Source organism: Sceloporus undulatus, chromosome 1, assembly GCF_019175285.1.
Source record: "Sceloporus undulatus isolate JIND9_A2432 ecotype Alabama chromosome 1, SceUnd_v1.1, whole genome shotgun sequence".
In the NCBI taxonomy this organism is placed as follows: Eukaryota; Metazoa; Chordata; class Lepidosauria; order Squamata; family Phrynosomatidae; genus Sceloporus; species Sceloporus undulatus.
This window is the reverse complement of record NC_056522.1, coordinates 78,591,521-78,611,815: the sequence shown is the minus strand read 5'-3', so window position 1 is coordinate 78,611,815 and position 20,295 is coordinate 78,591,521. Positions and strand designations below refer to the sequence as shown.

The following is a 20,295-nucleotide window of genomic DNA, read 5'->3' as shown; positions in this document are numbered from 1 at the left end:
AGGCCCATGGCCATCATGGTGTCCATGAATTCCCGAGCCGCACCGGATGGAACATAGCTGGTCGTGAGGGAGATATTAGTCACCCAGGACAAGTAGCCTGGGCGTCTCCAATATCAGTTCAGCGACCAACTGTGTCAGCTCGTTTAGGGAGTCCGCAAATGCACGGGGTGGCCGATACACTAACAGAATCCCTAGACTGTCTCTAGCCTTTAGGGTCAGGTAAATACACTCGATATAGGACGTCTGTCGGATGTGGTTCCTGGTGAGGGGCACGGTGTTCCTATGTATCAAGGCCACACACCCCCCGCCCACCTAACCTGCGCTGGTCCTTCACCGAGAACCCGGCAGGCAGGGCCTGAGCCCACACAGCGTCCCCTTCAGGCCCAAGCCAGGTCTCGGTAATGCAAGCCAGATCACACTTTTGATCCTCCAACATGTCGTGGAGGATGTGGGTCTTGTTGTTTACTGATCTGGCGTTGCACAGGAGCAGCGACAGGGTTTGTGGCACGGTTGGAGCAACCCTCAGGTCCCTAAGTATGGGATGGGGACAGGAAGGAGAGATAGATATGATGCATCGATCTCTCCTTCCCCTGGAACGCAAGTCCCTCCTCCCACCGCCATACCTCCCCCTGCCCCACACTACCTCAATAGGAGCTCTGCTCGTAGTGGTGTTACCTCTTCCCTCCCCGGCCCATGCATCCCCCGCATCCACAACCTCCCCCACCCCTCTGTGGCCATTTGAAGAGCAGAGGTTAGCCACTCCAGGCATCCTCTGGTCTCGGGCTAAACCCAAAGCCTCCCTAACCCGATAAAAGCTGCGCAACTGCGCAGTTGTGCAGCAGCGGTGCTCCTCAGTCCGTGGGCGGCAATCCCGGGGCGGTGCGCAGAAGCGCACCTCCGACACCCCGGGAGGAGGCTGCCCGGCAGAAGGCGCAGCTCTGGCAGCGACGGTGGTGGTCTGGCGAGGAGGCAGGAGGGGGCGTGTCAGGGAGGGTCCGGTTGCCCGGCATTTATACCCGCCGCTCTCACCTGGCGGGCTCCTCCTTTATTATTTATTCCCCCCAGGTATCCCTTAAAGGCCCCGCACACAACTGGCCGCCAAACGCCAAAGCCAGCAACAGCGCCAAGAGTCCCAAAAAGAGTCCCGCTGCGGTGCTCCTCAGTCCGTGGGCGGCCGCCCGGTAGATCAGAAGATCAGAAGGCTGGCAGTTCGAGGCCTGGGTGCTGCTTGATGGGATGAGCTCCTGTCACTAATCCCGGTTTCTGCCAACCCAGCAGTTCAAAAGCATGCAAATGCAAGTAGATAGATAGGTACCACTTCTCAGTGGGAAGGTAACAGCGTTTGATGCAGTCATGCTGGCCACATGACCACCAAAGCAGTCCTCAGACAATGCTGGCTTTTCAGCTTAGAAACAGAGATGAGCACCACACCCTACAGTCGGTTACGACTTGACAGTCAGGTCAAGGGACTACCTTTACCTTTACCTTTTATACATCCATTCAGTGAGAGAAACAGAGATGTCACTTCTGCTATAGAAAAACCCCCTATTTTTTGTTTTTTAAAACTCTCAGACATATTTTATCATAATATTAAAACCATAAAAGGGGAGTGGAAATGTAAAGAATAAAAAAAAATGCTTGAAAAAATGCAGTGTTTCTGTCTAGCCAAGTATGGCTGGCATTCTTCAAACTGACTTACCGAACATCTGTACAGGTTATACATGAGATGCCCCGACTATTTGTGGTAATGAGGTTCAGTGCCACAGATGTCTCACTGTCAGAGGTTGGGTGTGCTCCACATTTAAAGTAGAATTCCTGCAATATTGAAGAAGAGATAAAAGGAAGATTACATACCTGCACTTCATGTCCTCTCTTTATCTTAGTCTCAGTGAAGTCTGAGGCAGTAGATAAATCACTACTGCCAGTAGAAAAAGAGGATACTCATTAGGGATATTTTAGAAAGAATGCCTCACAGTATCTTTGTACAAGGTGCATATGTTTTTCTTTGGACATAATCTGAGGGAAGAAAATGTAGCAGTGGTTATAAATTCTGGGCTAGATTGTGTTTCTTGGATCCTGGTTTGGTGATTAACAAAGAATAAATACTGGATAGGGACTCGAAAGGACTGATCCTGCAAGGAGTGACAGAAAACGGTTTCCTTGCTCTCAAAGACAGATGGGGGATAAAATCAACCTGCTTTTTTTAAGGTCTAGACTCCTTTTATTGATTTTATGATGAGGTGCTATAACTTGTATATTAACCAACATGGACATTTCCTCTTAATTTTGTATAATAATTAATATATGTCTTTTTGTTTTATTGCATCTCAACAAGTTAGTTTCTGTGTTCTTTTTCTCTAGGTGCTCGTTATATTTTTTTATAGTAATAAAGAGAAATTATTTTCCTCATTCTACGCATTCACTTCATGAATAGACATCTTTGGTGGACAGCAGACTTGCCCACATCCAGGGATTACCAGAAATAACAGTGTACAATTCCCAGCCTTCAAAGGAAGTTTCACTACTATTTTCTACATAGTGAATAAAATGTTGTATGCCTTCAAGTAATTTCTGATATATGGTGGTCCTAAGGCAAACCTATCACAAGGTTTTCTTGCCAAGATTTGTTCAGAGGGAGTTTGCCATTGATCCTCTTAGGTTGAAAGAGTATGACTTGCCCAAGACCACCCAGTAAGTTTCCATGGCCAAGTGGAGATTCAATCGCTGGTCTCCCTGGGTCATAGTTCACACTCAAACCATTGTACCACACTGGCTCTTGAGTAAAACATAACTCCAATGAAATCAATCCCCATTACCAAAATTCCACCTTCAGGCTCCCACAGAGTTAATATTCTGCTTCAATCTCATATTGAAAGGGAAGAATAAAAACATTGATGTGCAAACACAGACTGAAATCTTGTATGCCAAGAGGAAAGGTATTTGTATAGCAATTTTGTAATTACTGTGATACTGGTGAGTAGCATTCCTTCCCTCCCAAGAAATGTACTGAAATTATGACAAAAGCATGGCAACAGAATGAAAATAGCCCAGTCAAACAAGTAAAAACACTTGAGACTGTCTGCACAAAAATTTGAAGTGCAAAAAGACTCATTGTGCAGTGTACCCAAAATATTTGTTTACCTCTATGGGTATGACAAGTAGTGAACACAGCACATAAACATCCCAGCAACCAGGAATAAAGAATACACACAAGACACAGTGTGCACTGCATTAAATAATGAATATAATTTTCTGGATGAAAAATTAGGAAACTAGGTAAGTATTTTACAATCTCCATATTGCTTGTCACGAGTAGGAACAGGGCTGCAAATTAAAAATACAGCTCTAAAGTAAAATTTTAAAAAAGTAGAATGTACTCCTATTAATTCAACTTGGTATTTTCAAAACTTGCTAGAGTTATAAACAGCAAGAACAACTTTCAATCAAAGCTCATGCTAATCAGCCAGAGTCATGTAGAACACACTGACTGCAAGAACAGTTACATTTGCCTTATGATGGGCCACCAGTCCAGCACAGATGATATCTGGGATCTCATGCATGCCCATTTTTATCGGGTTCTGAAAAATAAATTGTTGATGTGACAATTAGTTTTAATGTTAGCAGTTAAATCCCTTTCTGAGAATTAAAATCCATCTTGGAAAGTTATAGGAGACCACTTGGTTCAGGAAGTATTGTGGTTGTTTTATTTGGTAAGATTTATTTAATGTGATGTTTTCCAAGGGGATTGGTTTAGTTTGCAATCCTCTAGGAAACTGGGAGTAAATTTCTCTGACCTCAGAGGGTGTACTTTTTAAATGTTAAAATGCATTAAGTGTTTTAAGATGTTTATAGCATTATGGTGCTTTTCACAGTATATTCTAATCATCATTGTGTCAAAGAAAGAGACTACAGTGCTTAGATTATCTTCATTTGTCTGTGTTTTGTGCATGCATTTGTAAGGACACACAGGTGAGAATCCATTGAGATAAGAGAAAGGAATTAACTCACAAATCTTTTGTTTCTTCTCTCCCATCTTAATTTTTTTTATAATCTGGATATGGGTATGAAAAATATTCCTACAACTATCCAATGAAACAAATTATGGTTCAAAGACTAATGATATGCATGGCACATGCTTTGCCTGACACCTAAAAATTTATCCAAAGGATGACCCTCATTCTCTCCAAACTATAAATAGCTAGAAATTTGGCAGTTTGCTTTAAAAATCTGCATTTTATGGAAAACTAAATATAAAGTAATGAAAATGCAGGGTTTTTTTTTAAAAAAAAATGCAATTAATGATGAAATTGGACAAAATAAACATGTGAATAACAACACTAGAAAGTCAAATGAACTGGAAATAGACTTACCCATCCAACTTAACTTCATTTTTTAAAAATGTTCCATAATTATAGTTCTAAATGGAAAAACATATACTGCTGCTATTCCTGTACATTATTACTTTTCATCTGTATAGCACAGCAATATACAAATGCATCTACCCAAGCAGAACTGGACTTATTCTTTGAAATCCTGTTCTATAACAGGCACAAGGGCTTTCATTAACTGAATGTTAGTAAAGAATTAGATACTAAAATAATCCTTTTGCTCCTGAAGGGGATTGTCAGCACAAGACCCTTAAATCTAATATCCCTCCTGACTTCCCACAGACTTCCCAGTCTAACGAGTTGATAGTGGATCTTATTTTGAATCAAGCCAGAGGCTATTTAGGGTGAAGCCCAATATTCTGATGAGAACTAACAATTTCTCAAATATGCTCTGAACAAGTAATAGGTAGTGAAATATTCACATACAGATCAGGATAAACACAGGAGTTTGCGTACAATTGCTATTATTTTATCATTTAACAATTGATTCTATGAGTCGACTCTACTTGGGACTACTAACAGGATTTAGTCCAGGGGCTGGATTTAAAAAGTAACCTATATAGCATGGGGTCTACTCCCCCTACCTAAATCACCCTGGTGGGAAAAGATATGGAGTGAACAAAGGAGTCTGGGAAAGCATTATGTATTTCAAAACAGGCAAATAAAACACAAAATATGAAGTGACACAAATCAGGAATAAAGTCTTAGAAAAGTAGAAACAATAACAGCCATACTGTGTCAGTTAGTAACCTTTTCATGCTTATGCTCACTAACTGTCAGCTGAACTATGATGACTCCCTGTTTATTTTCTTCATGCTTTTTCATCCTGTATCCCTCTAACCTGCAGCCATTTTCTTTTCTCTCCTCGATAATGCCATATGTTTGGTTGTGGACAAGTATTTCCAGTTTAGATCCTTTTAAAGTTTTGTTCTCTAAAAGTCCCTGTAAGGGAGGACATGGATCTGGTTGTTCAGTTTCTGCTTTGCCAATTTCATATGTCTGAGAGATACAGTTCTATCTTTCATATTTCCCAATACAAACCACAGCCTTCCCCAACTTGATAAAACTCAGAAGTGCTGGGGAATGGTTAGTGAGGTGATGGAAGTTATATTTGAACACATTTCAGTGGTACGAAGTGGGGAAGGATGACAAAACACTTCTGGGTGGTCCCTTGTTGGGAAAGGCTATAAACCTGCTCAGTTTTAGGTTCTCTGGATACATTTAGCTCTAAAGATACACAAATGCCTGGTGGTAGGCTGTAACATCAGGAAAACCTATGTTTTGCTGTTTCCCTTTCTACCACCAAGAAGATTTAGGTTCTTAAAGAGTTTTAGACTTATAGATAACGAAGGGTCATCAAAATATATCAGGGTTTGGTACCACATTATCCTACTGCCCTCTCTAGAAGTGATGAATCTGTTATCAATTTTAGAAGCTGGATTACTTAAGAAGAAACCATTATCTAAATATTGAAATCAATCTTGTTATTATGCCCTGTTGGCATGGGCCATGATACTACAGGGGCAGCCTAGAATATCCTGGCCCCAGAGTTGTACAAAGCCCCCCACATTACATGATCCTCTGTTCCTGCACCAGGAAAGTTATCTGCATGGGCATCCTGCTGAGCTGCCAACATGTCTGCCACCTTGGCAGATCACTTGTTTCTGAGGTCAGAAGAAGGAGCCCAGTGACAATCAAATGTGCTTAGTCCTGAGCAAGCAATTGGTGACAGCGGTGGATACACTGGGCAGTTCAGTGGGATGGCCTCCAGAGACACCCCCCTCCCCAGTGTAGGAACAGAGGGCTCCGCATCTTCCTGGAAGATTTGGAGTAAGAAGTAGATTATTTAAATCCATTTAATCCCCCTCATTTCTGGTGCTGAACAATTTGGCCTGTGTACCATCCAAACAGGATGCTGACAGAATGTGGAGTGGGGAAGGATGGGCGTTTTGACTGATGAAAACAAGGTCTTAGTCTTCATGATGATGAGGACTATCTATTTCTTAAGCACAGTTTAAATAAATATGTTTTCATGCACAGGGAAAAGTAAATGGCCTTTCAATTCACGTACCTATATTTGCAAAATTTATAAGAGAAGAGCATGCTGTAACTGCAGAAATGCACCAGACATTTCTAAAAAATCATATGACTGAGATATGAGCAAGGCAATCTCATCATCATCGTCATCATCATCATCATCATCTGTATAAAGTGGGTTTTGTTTTAAATGAGTTGGCTGCAGAGTGAAAAGTAAGTCCCAGGGAACTTTTGCTTTTGTTTCCAGCATGGCTGTTCATAGCTGGTGAAGTAAACAATAGTATATAACAAGAAACACTTTTCTATCACATGGACATTCTATGAAACTGCAGCTAGATGTGTACTTATCTCCAGAGACCAGACACTATAACTTGCATCTTTTGCAATTAATCTGCATTTTATGTGAGAATATTGCTAATTATTTTCAATCACAGTTGTGCTATCTGCTTAGAATACTGTTCAAATTATTAACAGAAAGGCATTTTTTAGTTTCTGTCAAGCAGCCAAGTGATGTGTATGTTCTGTGTATAATCCCACAGCTTTTTGTTTGCTGGTTGGTTTTAAAAAGAACAATGTTGCTATAAATGTCTGAATACCACATACAGCAGTGACATTTTCCTAGTAGATTAATTCTAGATAATATTTGTTTGCTGATTAAAAGATTATCTTCAAACCTCAAAGAACTTAGTCTAGTATAGCCCAGTTGTCTCATCAGCTAACCATCAGACTTTTGGTATCTGTGGGGATTGTTAGCCCAGGACCCAATTGAAGCAAGTCTCTGTTTTCTGTGTGGTATTTGGCAGAACAGACCTCAAAATGTAATTCATCTCATGCTCACCATAATTAACAATGGAGCCTTTTGGTCTATTCCCTTCTCCACAAGACTGGTGAGGAGGAATAGTGAGAAATGGGTGTATTTTCTCTTCTCAAAGGGATGTTTTAATAAGTGAGGAGAAGTGAAATTAGCCCATACTTAAACTGGAAAGCAAATTCATTTCATTTTGTACAGCCTCTGTCTCATTCATGTTCTAAGGACTAAATTTATATAGTTTCTGTCTCTCTCTTGTTCTGACATGCTCTTCTTGTTCCCTCATTTAAACCTCTGAACAATCTTGTGAGCTAGGTTAGACTGGGAGACAAGAGTGTAGTCACAGGTATGTGTGAGAGAGAAAGAGAAGAGAATGTGAGAGGAGGCCCAAAGTCATCAGTTACAGTGAGGCTTTTAGCTGGGAGTAATTCTGCCTTGAACACACAGCAACATGCTTTTGTGAAGATAAACATGGGATTGTGCTTAAAAGTTGTCTGAACTTGAAAGTTTGGGAGGAAACAACAAGCGAAACAGAGTAGACACATACAATACCAAAACTGTAACTTGCCTCTAGTACCAAAGTACCTTGAGACAACACTGAACTATTTGCAGTGTGTGCATTTCTTCTTTGCTGTAGCAATATCCTTGGTGTTGAAAGCCATGGCAAACACACAGATTCTTGTCCACTGTGGTGCCAGGTTCCATAAAAATAATATCTCCAAGAGACCTTCTACACTGAAAGGCCTTCTTATCATCAAAACAGCTTCTTAGAGGCATAGGTTCCATACATTTTGAATCATGGGGTGAAACACATTTTTCTCTTGCATGTATGTGAATTTTTGGGGAATAATGAAAAAAGGCAAGGTTAGCACTCTTTAAAAAGATAAAGGTAAAAGTATTCCCCATTGACAAGGTTGTCAAGTCGTGTCCGACCATAGGGAGCAGTGCTCAGGGACGCAGCCAAGGGGGAGGGATCTTGGGGTCCGGACCTCCCTTCCATTAGAAAAATGAATGGTGCGTGCTGCTGCACCGCTGCACCCAAGCCCCATTATAATGGTGGCACTTAGTCTGGACCCCCCCCCTTCCTAAAATCCTGGCTACATCCCTGTGGTGCTCATCTCCGTTACTAAGCTGAAGAACCAATGTTGTCAGAGACTACACTGTGATCATGTGTCCAGCATGACTGCAAGTACTCTTTAGGGACATAAAATGTAAGTACAGCTAATTTTGGTTGGCATAAAATGATCGTGTTTGGAATATTATTTGTAGTGTAGTTGTTACGGTGTGCCTTTAAGTTGTTTGTGACTTACAGTGACCCTATTATGGAAGGGTTTGTTTATTTGCAAGATTTGTTCAGGGGGGTTGCCTTTGCCTTCCTCTGAAGAGGAGAGAACATGACTCGCCCAAGGTCATCCAGTAAAAGAATATATTCCAGAATGTGTTTTCTCCATTTTTCTAAACAAAAACCTTCTGACAAAACCAGAATTACTTCTCCCCATATTTTGCTGTCCCCCTCCAGGCTTTCACTTTTCTACAGCTGATACCTAGTACATTCTGATGATAAAGTACTACAGTGTTGCAAGAAAGGTTGCTGTTAGGTCAAACAAACCTTGAACATTAGATAGGATCTGAGATTAATTCACCAAGCTATACACCTTTCTTACACCAAGTCATTATATTGGTCCATGTAATAAAGGGTATCTATTCTGACTTGCATCAGCTTTCCAATGTCTTACAAAGAGGTACCCCCCCAACACTTGCTATGAGAGAATATTTAAATGAAAATGTCAGGGGTTGAAGTCAGAACTTCTAAAATATGAAAAGCACATGCTCAACACTGAGCTATGGTCCCCTTTGCACCTTTGGGACATAATATTTCAGGCCCCAAAGTGGCATCCCTTGACTAAGTCTGATCTTACCTAGAGCCACAGACACAACCCTAGCAATTTTTGTAATTCTGCTGGGAAAGGGAAATATGGTGAAATTATTGCACACAGAACTTATCTTTCCTTCCTGGGCCTAGCATTTCATTCAGAAGTACCTTCTAAAGTGTTTAAATACATTCCCCCATCTCTCTCTCCCTCTTCCACACAAAGGCCAAAGTTGAACTGAGACCAAGTGTACTGGATTTGGACAGCCTTGAAGAAGAATTGGCAAAGGAGACTGAATCCAAAGAGCTTTTCATCATAAATAGTAGGTCTTTCTTCTTCTTAGCCAGAGGCATTCTGAAAAGGGCAGTGGGTTCAGTCAGTCAATGCACAGACAGAACGCAGACAGTGGAGAGAGACACTCACATTCCTCTTATGTTTTTTATATATATTTTTCATCTATGACTGCATTGAGTTTTTGTGTGTGTGTGCTTTAGAAACCTTCCTACTGAGCAACCCAAAAGCTTATCGTTATACATGTTTGCTTGAAAAGACGCAATGTTGAGAGGTCTATGGTATTATCAGCAGCAGCTTGTTACATAATATTTATGAAGACCCAAGTTACTATTTTAACTCCCCCTCTGTTTTAGAACTGGAATGCTACTGAATCTCCAAGTACACAGACCATTTGTACACTCCATCCTCACCCTGCAATTTGCACTGCAAAGTTTATTTGAATTGTAAAATCTGAACAATGAGGAAGATATTATATGAAAGGGGCAAAAATCAAATAAATTGTTATGGTTTCTTAGCGTTCAGCTACTACTGTGAGCCTGGCATTACGAAACATGCAAGTAGAGGGGAAGGTAGAGGGGGAAAATTGGCTTACTTTTTGCTGATGTCAATGCGGCTCTCATTTTGGTCCTGACAGATCTGTTTTTTCATTCCTGTCCGACAGCAGAACTGGGTATGATGGGAAAGATTACAGTGGCGGGTTACAAACCGCCATAAAGTACGTGCTCCGCGCGTACTAGGGTTAGGAAGGGCCGTATTAGGGTTAGGAAGGTTCTTACCTTCCTGGCGGCCCTTCCTCCCAGTACGTGCGGAGCGCGTACTTTTTCGCGGTGCCCATCCACATGGGCGCCGCCATTTTGACGTACTGGACGCTGTGCGTCCAGACGTGTCGCGGCGGAAGTGATGTCACGAGGGCGCACTCCACCCCTCGCGGCGCCACTTCCGCGTTCCAAAAAGGAGCGGCATTTCGCCGCTCCTTTTTTGCTGCACGGGGAAGCCTCGCGGTCTGGCAGCTGGGGCTTCCCTACGCAGCGAATGGCGGCGGGGGGAAAACGGCCCCTTGAGGGCCGTTTGTAACCCGCCAGTCTCTTTCACATGAAAGCTGGCGTATTTCTCATCCCTCTCTGGGCTTCTCTAGATTTGCCAGAATACTCTGGGTTGCTCCCAGAATATTCTGGCCCCAAATCCCCACCGTGAATCCCCCCTTGCCTGCTGTGGGTTTTAGTGAACTCTGGGCAACTGCCTCCTCATGTGGCATCTGCAAGTTAGCTGGCAGCATTGTTACAGGCATTCTGATGCCAGAAAAAGGTGCCAAGCTTCATTCTGACCTCAAAGCAACTCGTAGCCACAAAGCAACTTGGCAGGGATGATCATAGGTTCCACCATTGTCGCTGTGTATTGTCCAAGCTTTTCTGGAAAATCCAGAGCAAAGGATCTTTTTAATGCAGAACAGGTTGTTGTTGTGTAAACAGCCCAGACCTGATTTGCAGGTTTGGGCCTTGTAATGCAAGCAGCATGCAGCAAGCCTAGGGGGAATTCAGGACCTACCAGTAATGTAGACAAGCCCTCTGTCATATTTCTGACATTATTTTGTTTTGTTTTTGGCCACACTGGTGAATAGGCTCAGGAGAAAGTGGTTGTGGTGGATAGATTATCTGGACCCATTTCAAACTGGCTTCCGGGCGGGTCACGGGGTTGAGACAGCCATGGTCGCCTTGGTCGATGATCTCCGTCTGGGCATTGACAGGGGAAGCGTGTCCCTGCTGGTGCTCTTGGACATCTCAGCGGCTTTCGATACCATAGACCATGGTATCCTTCTGGGGCGCCTGGCTGAGGTGGGAGTCGGGGGCACTGTGCTCCAGTGGTTCCGCTCCTACCTCTCTGGGAGGTCCCAGATGGTGCAGCTGGGAGACGTGTGCTCCAGCGAGCGGGCCCTTAAAACCGGGGTCCCTCAAGGAGCCATTCTGTCTCCCATGCTATTTAACATTTACATGAAACCGCTGGGAGAGATCATCCAGAGACATGGGGCGCGGGGTTATCAGTACGCTGATGACACCCAAATCATTTTCTCTATGTCTCCGACTGATGCAGTGACTGGGGATGGCGTCTCTCCTCTCGTGGCCTGTCTGGAGTCAGTAATGGGCTGGATGAGGAAAAACCGACTCAAACTAAATCCAGAGAAAACGGAGGTACTAGTGATAGGTTCCCCTGGTCCAGGAATGGCGGTGGTTCCACCTGTCCTGAACGGGGTCACGCTCCCTGTGAAGGACTCCGTGCGCAGTCTGGGGGTGCTTCTTGACTCGTCGCTTCACCTGACTGCTCAGGTGAATGCGACGATCAAGAGCACCTGTTATCAGCTTCGGCTGATTCGCCAGCTGCGCCCATACCTGGCCCAGAGGGACCTAGAAACTGTTGTACATGCTCTGGTAACTTCGAGACTGGATTTCTGCAACGTACTCTACATGGGGCAACCCTTATACCAAACTCGGAAGCTGCAAATGGTACAGAATATGGCAGCCCGGCTGGTCACTGGCGTATCCAGGACCAGCCACATAACACCTGTGCTAAAAGATCTTCATTGGCTGCCCATCCGCTTCCGAGCTCAATATAAGGCGTTGGTTATTACCTATAAAGCCCTAAATGGCTTGGGCCCAGGATACCTAAAGGACCGCCTCTCCCCGTACATTCCGCCTCGCACCCTCAGAACATCTGGGCAGCAATTACTGAAGGTGCCTGGGGCCAGGTTAGCTTCCACTTCGAGAAGGGCCTTTTCCACAGCTGCCCCAGCCCTTTGGAACACGCTGCCCACGGAGCTCCGCTCATCTACCACCCTGGCCCAATTTAGGAAGGACCTCAAAACCTTCCTATTCAAGCAGGCATTCCCCGATTAAATATCCTGTGGGCCTCCCTCCTCTTCCGTGGCCATGAGGTTGGGCTAAGGGGCTTTTATTGTTGTTTTTTAGATTATTGTTGTTGTTGTGTATATGTTTTTAACCTTTGTATTTTGCTTGCACTTGCTGCATCATTGTAAGCCGCCCTGATCGTTTGGAAGGGCGGGATACAAATAAAGATTTTATTATTATTATTATTAGATGGCTCACAGAAATCTTAGACTTGCTTTTGAAGACCACTTACAGTGTCCCATTATACTAAAACCTTGTAGCTGAAGGACCAGTCTGAACAATAAGAAAATAGAAGGAGAAAAAAATCAGTAACTTTTATATTATGGGAAGAGGGGAAGATATCTGTACAAGACAAAGGACTGCAGCCAGGGTCCAAAACATCATGGTCTGGTCTACACTTGTCAATATGGGCTCTGTTCCCATACCAGCACCACATGCGATATACACAATTTCATGAATTAGAAAAAAATGCCTTTTTAAAAAACTGAAATTACTACTACATAGCCTATATTTCTGAAAAATGAGTCCCTATATTGGGAGAAAGGTGGGATATAAGAAAATAATAATAATAATAATAATAATAATAATAATAATAATAATAATATCCCCAGATTTGTTTAATAGCAATTCTGCTTGAAACTCCCACAAGCTTGCTAACTATTTTGTAATGTTTAAGTAACTAATAAAGGGATTATCTGTCATTACCTTGATCTTTTTATTCTAACAGAACAATAAGGCTACAAATATTAGGTCAATTGATTCTAAATTTTTATTTCTATCGCTTTCCCCCCTGCAAATTCATGAATTAATTGCACAAAGTCAATTTCACTCATACATTCAAAATCAGTTAAAGAAGACAAAGTTTAATTTAATTGTCCTTCTTGTTGATTTTTTGTTTTCATCTTTCAGGTTCTGTCACAGGCAACGGCAGCATGCAAACTCTTTCTCCACCCCGTAGTGCTATGCATTCTTATCTATTGCTTCTTGCCCTTGTTTTTTGTTAAAAACTTGTAAATCCAATTTAATCTTAATTTGAGTAGTTAATAAGTAGGCTTTACAAATTTTAGGTGAAATATTTCACAAAGAAAATGCCCAGAAATTCACACTAGTATATCAACAGCACATTGTGAATTCAAAGCTTCCTTCATTTCCAAAAGCTCTGATGTCACATATTTAAAGACTGAATGGAATGGAAAGCAAAGGTTATTGGTTGCTTAAAATTTGTGCTCTGATGAACAGATGTTGTATAATGCTACATCAGAAACTGTGGCCTTGAGTGACCTCAGGAGCCCACAAACCTACCAGAAGTAAAATAAGCCATTGTTCCTACTGTCTTACTTTGACCCTTCCTACAAGTATCCTTCCATGCTGCCTAAGGATCTCTGTGACTTGTGGCTCTTGAGTATGATAGATCATGTAAAAAAATCATCTTTCAGTCTCACACATCTCTCTCTGATTAAACGGCACAAGCATATTCTTCTCTGATCTAGGGCATGGCCCAAGACTGGGCCACACTTCAACTGTTCAGAATACTTCTTGAGCTTTCCTCAGTCCTGTTTTTGATTGAGTCCAGCAGATCTCATAAGATTTGGATTGAGAGATATAAGTCAATGAATTCCTAAAAATATTCAGTGATATACAGTTTAGAGACAAATTTTGGGACTAACAGCTTTGGCTCTGCAATTGGTCTTCTGAGCCACTCTGCCAGTTAACTGTAACCTCCCCCCTCCAAGGGAAGGGGCCCCTAAGGGCCGGATACTGTCAAGAATGGGATGCATGTGATGTTATCCCACAATAAATGTAGAAATAATCAATAGGTAACTAGCTGCTTAGAAATAAATTGTGAATAAATCTCCCCTCAGCCCATGGGAGGGTACATCTGTTCTCTAGTATAACAGGTCTACATCAGTCTCTTCCACAGATTGCTCTTAAGTGTGGTAAGCCTGGTTAGTCTTCCTCTTCAAGCAAGCTCTCCCCAGAAGAAGAGATGAGGTCTCTTCCACTAACCTTGATTGGCCTACTTATTGTTCATGTTCCCAGATATATATGAGGCCATTCTACATCTTATTTCTGCTGCAACACTAAAGCTAGAGGTCATTGTTTGCTCAATCCAGCCTTAATTAACGGACAAGGTGCATGCAAGCAATACATGTTAAATCTCAATTCGTCCTAGCTGTGTTCTACCCAATCCACTACATTATCATATAGATTGTTAAAGATATTCATGGTTGAAGTGCTTATATGGGCAACAAATAAATCCTGGCATCAGAAAAGCTATTTAAAATGTATCATCTTAGGCTAGACATCGCTGTTAATTTCTGGGTCTTACATGTACAATTCAGTCCTTAGAATAGAATCCAACTGTTCAAATTTATTATCAAGGGTCTCCTGTAGAGAATCTACCCATTCCTCCAAGTTTAATTTCCATAGGCAATCATATTTGAATTTTTATGCCAATTTAAGACACCAAAGGGACTCCACAAAGGAGAAAAGTTCAAATAAATGAAAAGATTGAGTCTTCTGGTTATGCCTCTCATAGCTGAAAAGAAATACTGCCCTTTATTTTCAAATTCATTACCCCCCACCATCTTTCACACATGCTAACCAAATAGTCAAGGAAAAGACACAGCACCAAGATTCATAATTGCAGAAATATCTTGAAACTGAAAAGAAAGGGATCTAATTCATTAGTGAACAGACCTACAAGGCAAAATATGTACATAGCCATGCTGAAGTTAAAAATGTTTGTCCCTCTGTTATCTGTATGCTTGATCACAGAGAAACCAAACTAGGTGTGCTATCTTAATATGATCAAAACAATGAACACTGTAAAGTTTGGATCCAATATGTCAATTACTTGAGGTACCTTCCAAACAAATGCATCAGATTTCTGATTTAGTTTTGCTTCATGTTTTAGTCTGTGGAGCACATTTATTTTGATATGATTTTCACCAAACCTATTTATTTGCACTGATGACATTTTCAAGCTAGTAACATTTTTAGATAGGAAAGAATTGGACAAGATCCTAAAATGTAAAGATATAACTCAGTAGACTAAAATGAGGGTAGCCCAAGCCATTGTATTCCCTATCAATAGCAACAGCAATAGCATGTACATTTCTATACCACTTATCGGTGAACTCGGTACTCTCTAAGCTGCTCCCAACAAGCTGGGTACTCATTTTACCTACAAAAGTTGGAAGGCTGAGTCAACCTTGAAGCCCCTGGGATCAATCTCATAACCTTGTGGCTGTAGTACCTGCATTTAACCATTGCACCAACATGTACACATGTGAGAGCTGGACAATGAAGAAAGCTGATAGAAAATCAACTCATTTGAGATGTGGTGCTGGAGAAGAGTGCTGAGGATACTATAGATGGTGAGGAGGACAAGCAAATGGGTTCTAGAAAGGATCAAGCCTGAACTCTCCTTTGGAAACCAAGGCCTGTTACAGACAGCCAAAATAAATCTGCTTCGAGTTACAGTGGAGGTATGGTGTTTCAATGATGCATGCGTCCTGAGAGTCCAGGAACCACACCAAAGCCACGCTCCAGTCCTTAGGGCTGGAGCGTGGCTTTGGTGTGACTTCTGGACTCTTAGGACGCATGCATCATTGAAACACCATACCTCCACTGTGACTCGAAGCAGATTTATTTTGGCTGTCTGTAACAGGCCCAAGATGACTAAATTGAGGCAGTCATACTTTGGTTACACTGTGAGGAGGCATGAATCATTAGAAAAGGAAATGATGCTGGGAAAGGTAGAGAGCAGTAGAAAGAGAGGAAGACCACACATCAGATGGATAGACTCAATTAGGGAGGCTATGGGCCTGAAAGTACAAGACCTAAGCAGAACAGTGAAGGATAGAGGATCTTCATAGATTCATAGAATTGAAAGAGACCACTAGGACCATCCAATCCAACCCCCTGTCATGCAGGAAGTCTCAGTCAAAGCACTCCTTACAGATGGCCATCCAGCCTTTGTTTAAAGACCGCCAAAGAATGAGACACCACCACTCTCCAAGGCAGCATATTGCACTGTCAAACAGCCTTATTGTCAAGAAGTTCCTCCTATTGTTTTAGTGGAATCGCTTTTCCTTTAAAGGCTGTCTCCGCCATGTAAACACACTGGGTGGCCTTAAGCAAGCCACACTCTCTCAGCCTCAAATTGTAGCAGTGGCAAAACCCCTCTGAAGGGACTTTCTAAGTAAACGTCTCTAATGGATGTGTAGTTTTGTGAGGCATTTACCCTTCTCTGACAGACACCTCTTGTGTGCCACATGAAAACTACAGTCTCGAGATGTCTCATCCATGGAGTTGCCATGAGTCGAGTCAACTAGAGGGCAGTTAGCAGCAGCAACAAATATTTTCATACAAACATGAGACCAATCTGGAATCTCCAGCCTTGCCTCCTCCTACCCCAAACATTGCTGGCTATGGTTTGTTTTCCAGGGATCCAAATGTGAAACAAATTTTATGGATTTTAGGTGGCACTACTCAGACTGCTGTTTCAGTTAAAATCACAAACAAAAGTAAGAGCTGTTTTACAATAGAACACACTGCCTTGAAAGCGATGGAATTGTTCTTTGGAGGTTTTTTAAACAGAGGCTGGATGGCCATCTGTCAGAGGTGCTTTGATTGTGTATTCCTGCATGGCAGGGGGTTGGAGTGGTTAGCCCTTGTGGTCTTTTCCAACTTTATGATTCTATAAAATCATAAACATTAACTCAGACAAATAAAGGTACAGTTTGAATCTGTCTTATCCAAAATACTTGGGTCCAGAAGTGTTTTGGATTTTGGATTTTCACAGATTTTGGAATATTGGCATATATGTAGCGACATATCTTGGAGATGGGGTCCAAGTCTAAACATGAAATTAATATATGTTTTATACACACATTATACACACAGCCTGAAGGTAATACTTTTAGTATTTGTATGTGAAACAAAGTTTGTATACACCGGTTCATCAGAAACCATAGGTATTACTATCTCAGCCAAAATGTGGACAATTTTGGATTTTGGAGTATTTCAGATTTGGGGGTTCCAGATAAGGGAGACTTTGGCTACTGGTATATATTTCCTAGCACCAGTATATTCTTCATATGACACATTCATGAAGTATATAGGCCAGGAAAGAAATTTCAGCTTCTCAACATAGTCCATCCAATTCCCTCAGGCCTCTCCGAGTGCAAAAGAACTGCTGAACACATTTTAAATTATTTTGGGTACAGTATATCTTGAATTTAAAGATATTAAATTGAAGTTAATTTAAAACTCAGGCTTCGCCCTTTCTGTTCAAGGGTTCATGCACAGCTTTAAAAATAAAACAAAGGGAGATTTCTCTCTTAAAGAAAAGTCAACGAAGATTTCCACATTGCAATCTCAAGATGCTTTTGATACTGTGCCCTACTGGCAGTTAACACCCCATCCTAGCTTCACAGTTCCATGTAGATAGCAAAATGCATTTTTATCATCACTGACCATGGAATCCTTTGGGACTTGACTAGATTGGGAACTACATACATTGTATTCTAGTTGTTCTAATCCTTCGATTGGATCATAGTCAGAAGATGGTATGGAGAGGCAGGAGTCGCTGCTCAACCCTGTGGCCTTTAGTATATGGCAGGTGTGAGCAACTACCTGAATTCTGCTGACTTGGCAACAACAATAATCCATTTTTTATTCAAAGACATAGCTATGTTAGTCTGTGAAATCAGTATGCAAAGGGATCTTGCAGAATCTTTGAGACTAGCTGAAAGATAGACACTGGTAGCATGAACTTTCATAGACTGGTGCCTACTTCCTTCCAAATGGATGCATTTGGTGCATCTGAGGAAGTAGGATTTACGAAAGTTCATGTTACCAACTTCTGTCTTTCAGTTCATCTCAAAGGTGCTGCAAAATCCGGTTGCATATCCATTCTTTATGTACAAGACATTTTGACTGTTATCATGTGTTCTGTGTGTGGCTACCCTTTAAAGAGTGCATGAGAGCTTCCGCTCGTGCAACATGTGAACACTATCAAAATCATATTATCCTCAAACAGAAAGACTTGTCATGGATGTCAATTGCTTTCCAGAACTAATTCAAGATGCTGAAATGTTATCCTTAAACCCTTCAATAACTTAAGAACTGGCTATCCATGGGACTCTCTTTTTTGTTAGACAAAGTCTCCTTGAGAGTATCATCACCTGAAGAGACTCACTGAATGGGCATGTGGGAGAGAGCATTGTTCAGTATTGCTTATAGATTATAGAATGCGGTTCCAGCAAAACTGTGGTAAACTCTAATTCCCATTCCTTTTAGAAAGGATATGAAGTCACATCTCTTCAAACTGGACTATACAAACTAGTCTCTACAAAAAAACGCACTTTTTGCTCTGAAAACAGAGATTTCTTCCCAGAAATGGGTGTAGCTGACGACTTATTCCGCCATAACTTCAACATCTTTAGTGCAGAAAATAATATAGTTCTATGCAAAAACCATGTACAGATTTTGTGCAGAATAACTCCCAATCTGTGAGCTTTTTTTAAATTATCAATCCAGGATTCTCTTCATCTGAGTTTCATAAGATACAAATAAACTACCATATTGGGTGAGTTGCATTCAGTATAGTGAGACAGATAAATTGTTCAAGTCTTACGTAACTGATTTGCATGGACCCACACAATTTAGAGCTTTTCTTTGTGCTCTAATTTTAACTGTGCAATAGAAGCCCTTTTAGTGTTGTTTTTAAAATCAAATTAAAATGGGATAAAAATTGATTTACAATAGCAGGTGGTATGTATGAGTTCGCAAAAACAAATATTCCAGCAAAGCTCTAAAACTAAAAAGAGTACTGCAAAATGGGTCATTTCAAAATGTATTAGGATTGTACAAAAGGTGATACATATTTTATGAAAGGCAGAATTGAGTTTTTTGTTCTGTCATATTTCTTTGCTGTAGTGGAAATGAGTTTAACTTCTAGCAAAGTTTTGCTTAATGGGAAAGTAATGTATTTCTTGTTTTCCAACTTTCCTTCTAAGTTTCTCTAAAATGTGCCTGGGAGTTACCATACTTCAGTAAATATATGCATAGTTTGGTCCTAGCAGACTTTCTCTTTTGTACAGTATGTCACCAAATACTGGACACAATGGTGCAAACAGAGAAATGTTGGGGTAAAAAATGATCCTTTTAGTGCATTATGGGGCTGTACAGACAGGCGGTGAGACACCGCCCCTTTTCACTCCGGACTGGGGCTGCAGTAACCACATGCCATGGTCTCCGCAGGGAGCAAAAGGAAGCAGTGAAAAGCAGGTTGTTTTTGCTTCCTGGAAAGGATTCACAGGCATGGCACTGCCCATGATGACGCCTCTTCCATGCTGCACTGTTTAGGTGCTGCACCAGACGTGTGTCATCATGGCGCATGCCGTGTAGACCGGGGCGCGCCACAAAGCCACCTTGCCGGTGGCAGTAGGGCTTGGAGTGTGCAGATGCTCAGCCCTCACCCGGCGCACAGGCCAGCACAAAGTGCCAATCTGTATAGCCCTTCTATATCAATTTATCCCATCCTCCTGTATATTAGTACTTTTAAAACCATCAGTAGCTACTACTCATGAGGGTGTCATATTACCTCCACGATCAGGCACAGTATACCTCCCAGTATCAGCTGCTGTGATACAGAAGTAGAAGGAGACCCTCACATCTGTTTGTGCATTTTTCCAGAGGTATATGGTTTTTAGGCAAGTAATACCCAGAGGTGGTTCACCATTGCTTTCCTCTGAAATATAGCTTACATCACCTGTTACTCCTTAGCAGCTCCCCATCCAAGAACTAACCAGGCCTGACCCAGTATAGCTTCCAAGATCAGACAGGATCTAATACTTCTAATCCTACTGGATTCAATGAGACTTATTCTCATCTAGGTGAATATGGAACTGTAGCCTTAGGTGCTGCTGGACTGTAATGTCCTGAGTTTATACTATTTTAATTTTATTTTCAAACCTCTTATGATT

The 20,295-nt window shown here is 41.8% G+C and overlaps 1 protein-coding gene across 1 annotated transcript in view; it reads right to left on the bottom strand.

Annotated features, from left to right (window-relative positions):
- The window catches only part of PRKN (parkin RBR E3 ubiquitin protein ligase), a 678,545-nt gene that overhangs the window by 327,841 nt on the left and 330,409 nt on the right, over window positions 1–20,295 (bottom strand). The window contains exon 6 of the mRNA XM_042478458.1: window positions 1,700–1,815. Within this exon, the coding sequence (XP_042334392.1) occupies window positions 1,700–1,815 (116 nt within the window). The remainder of the gene's footprint in view (window positions 1–1,699; window positions 1,816–20,295) is intronic.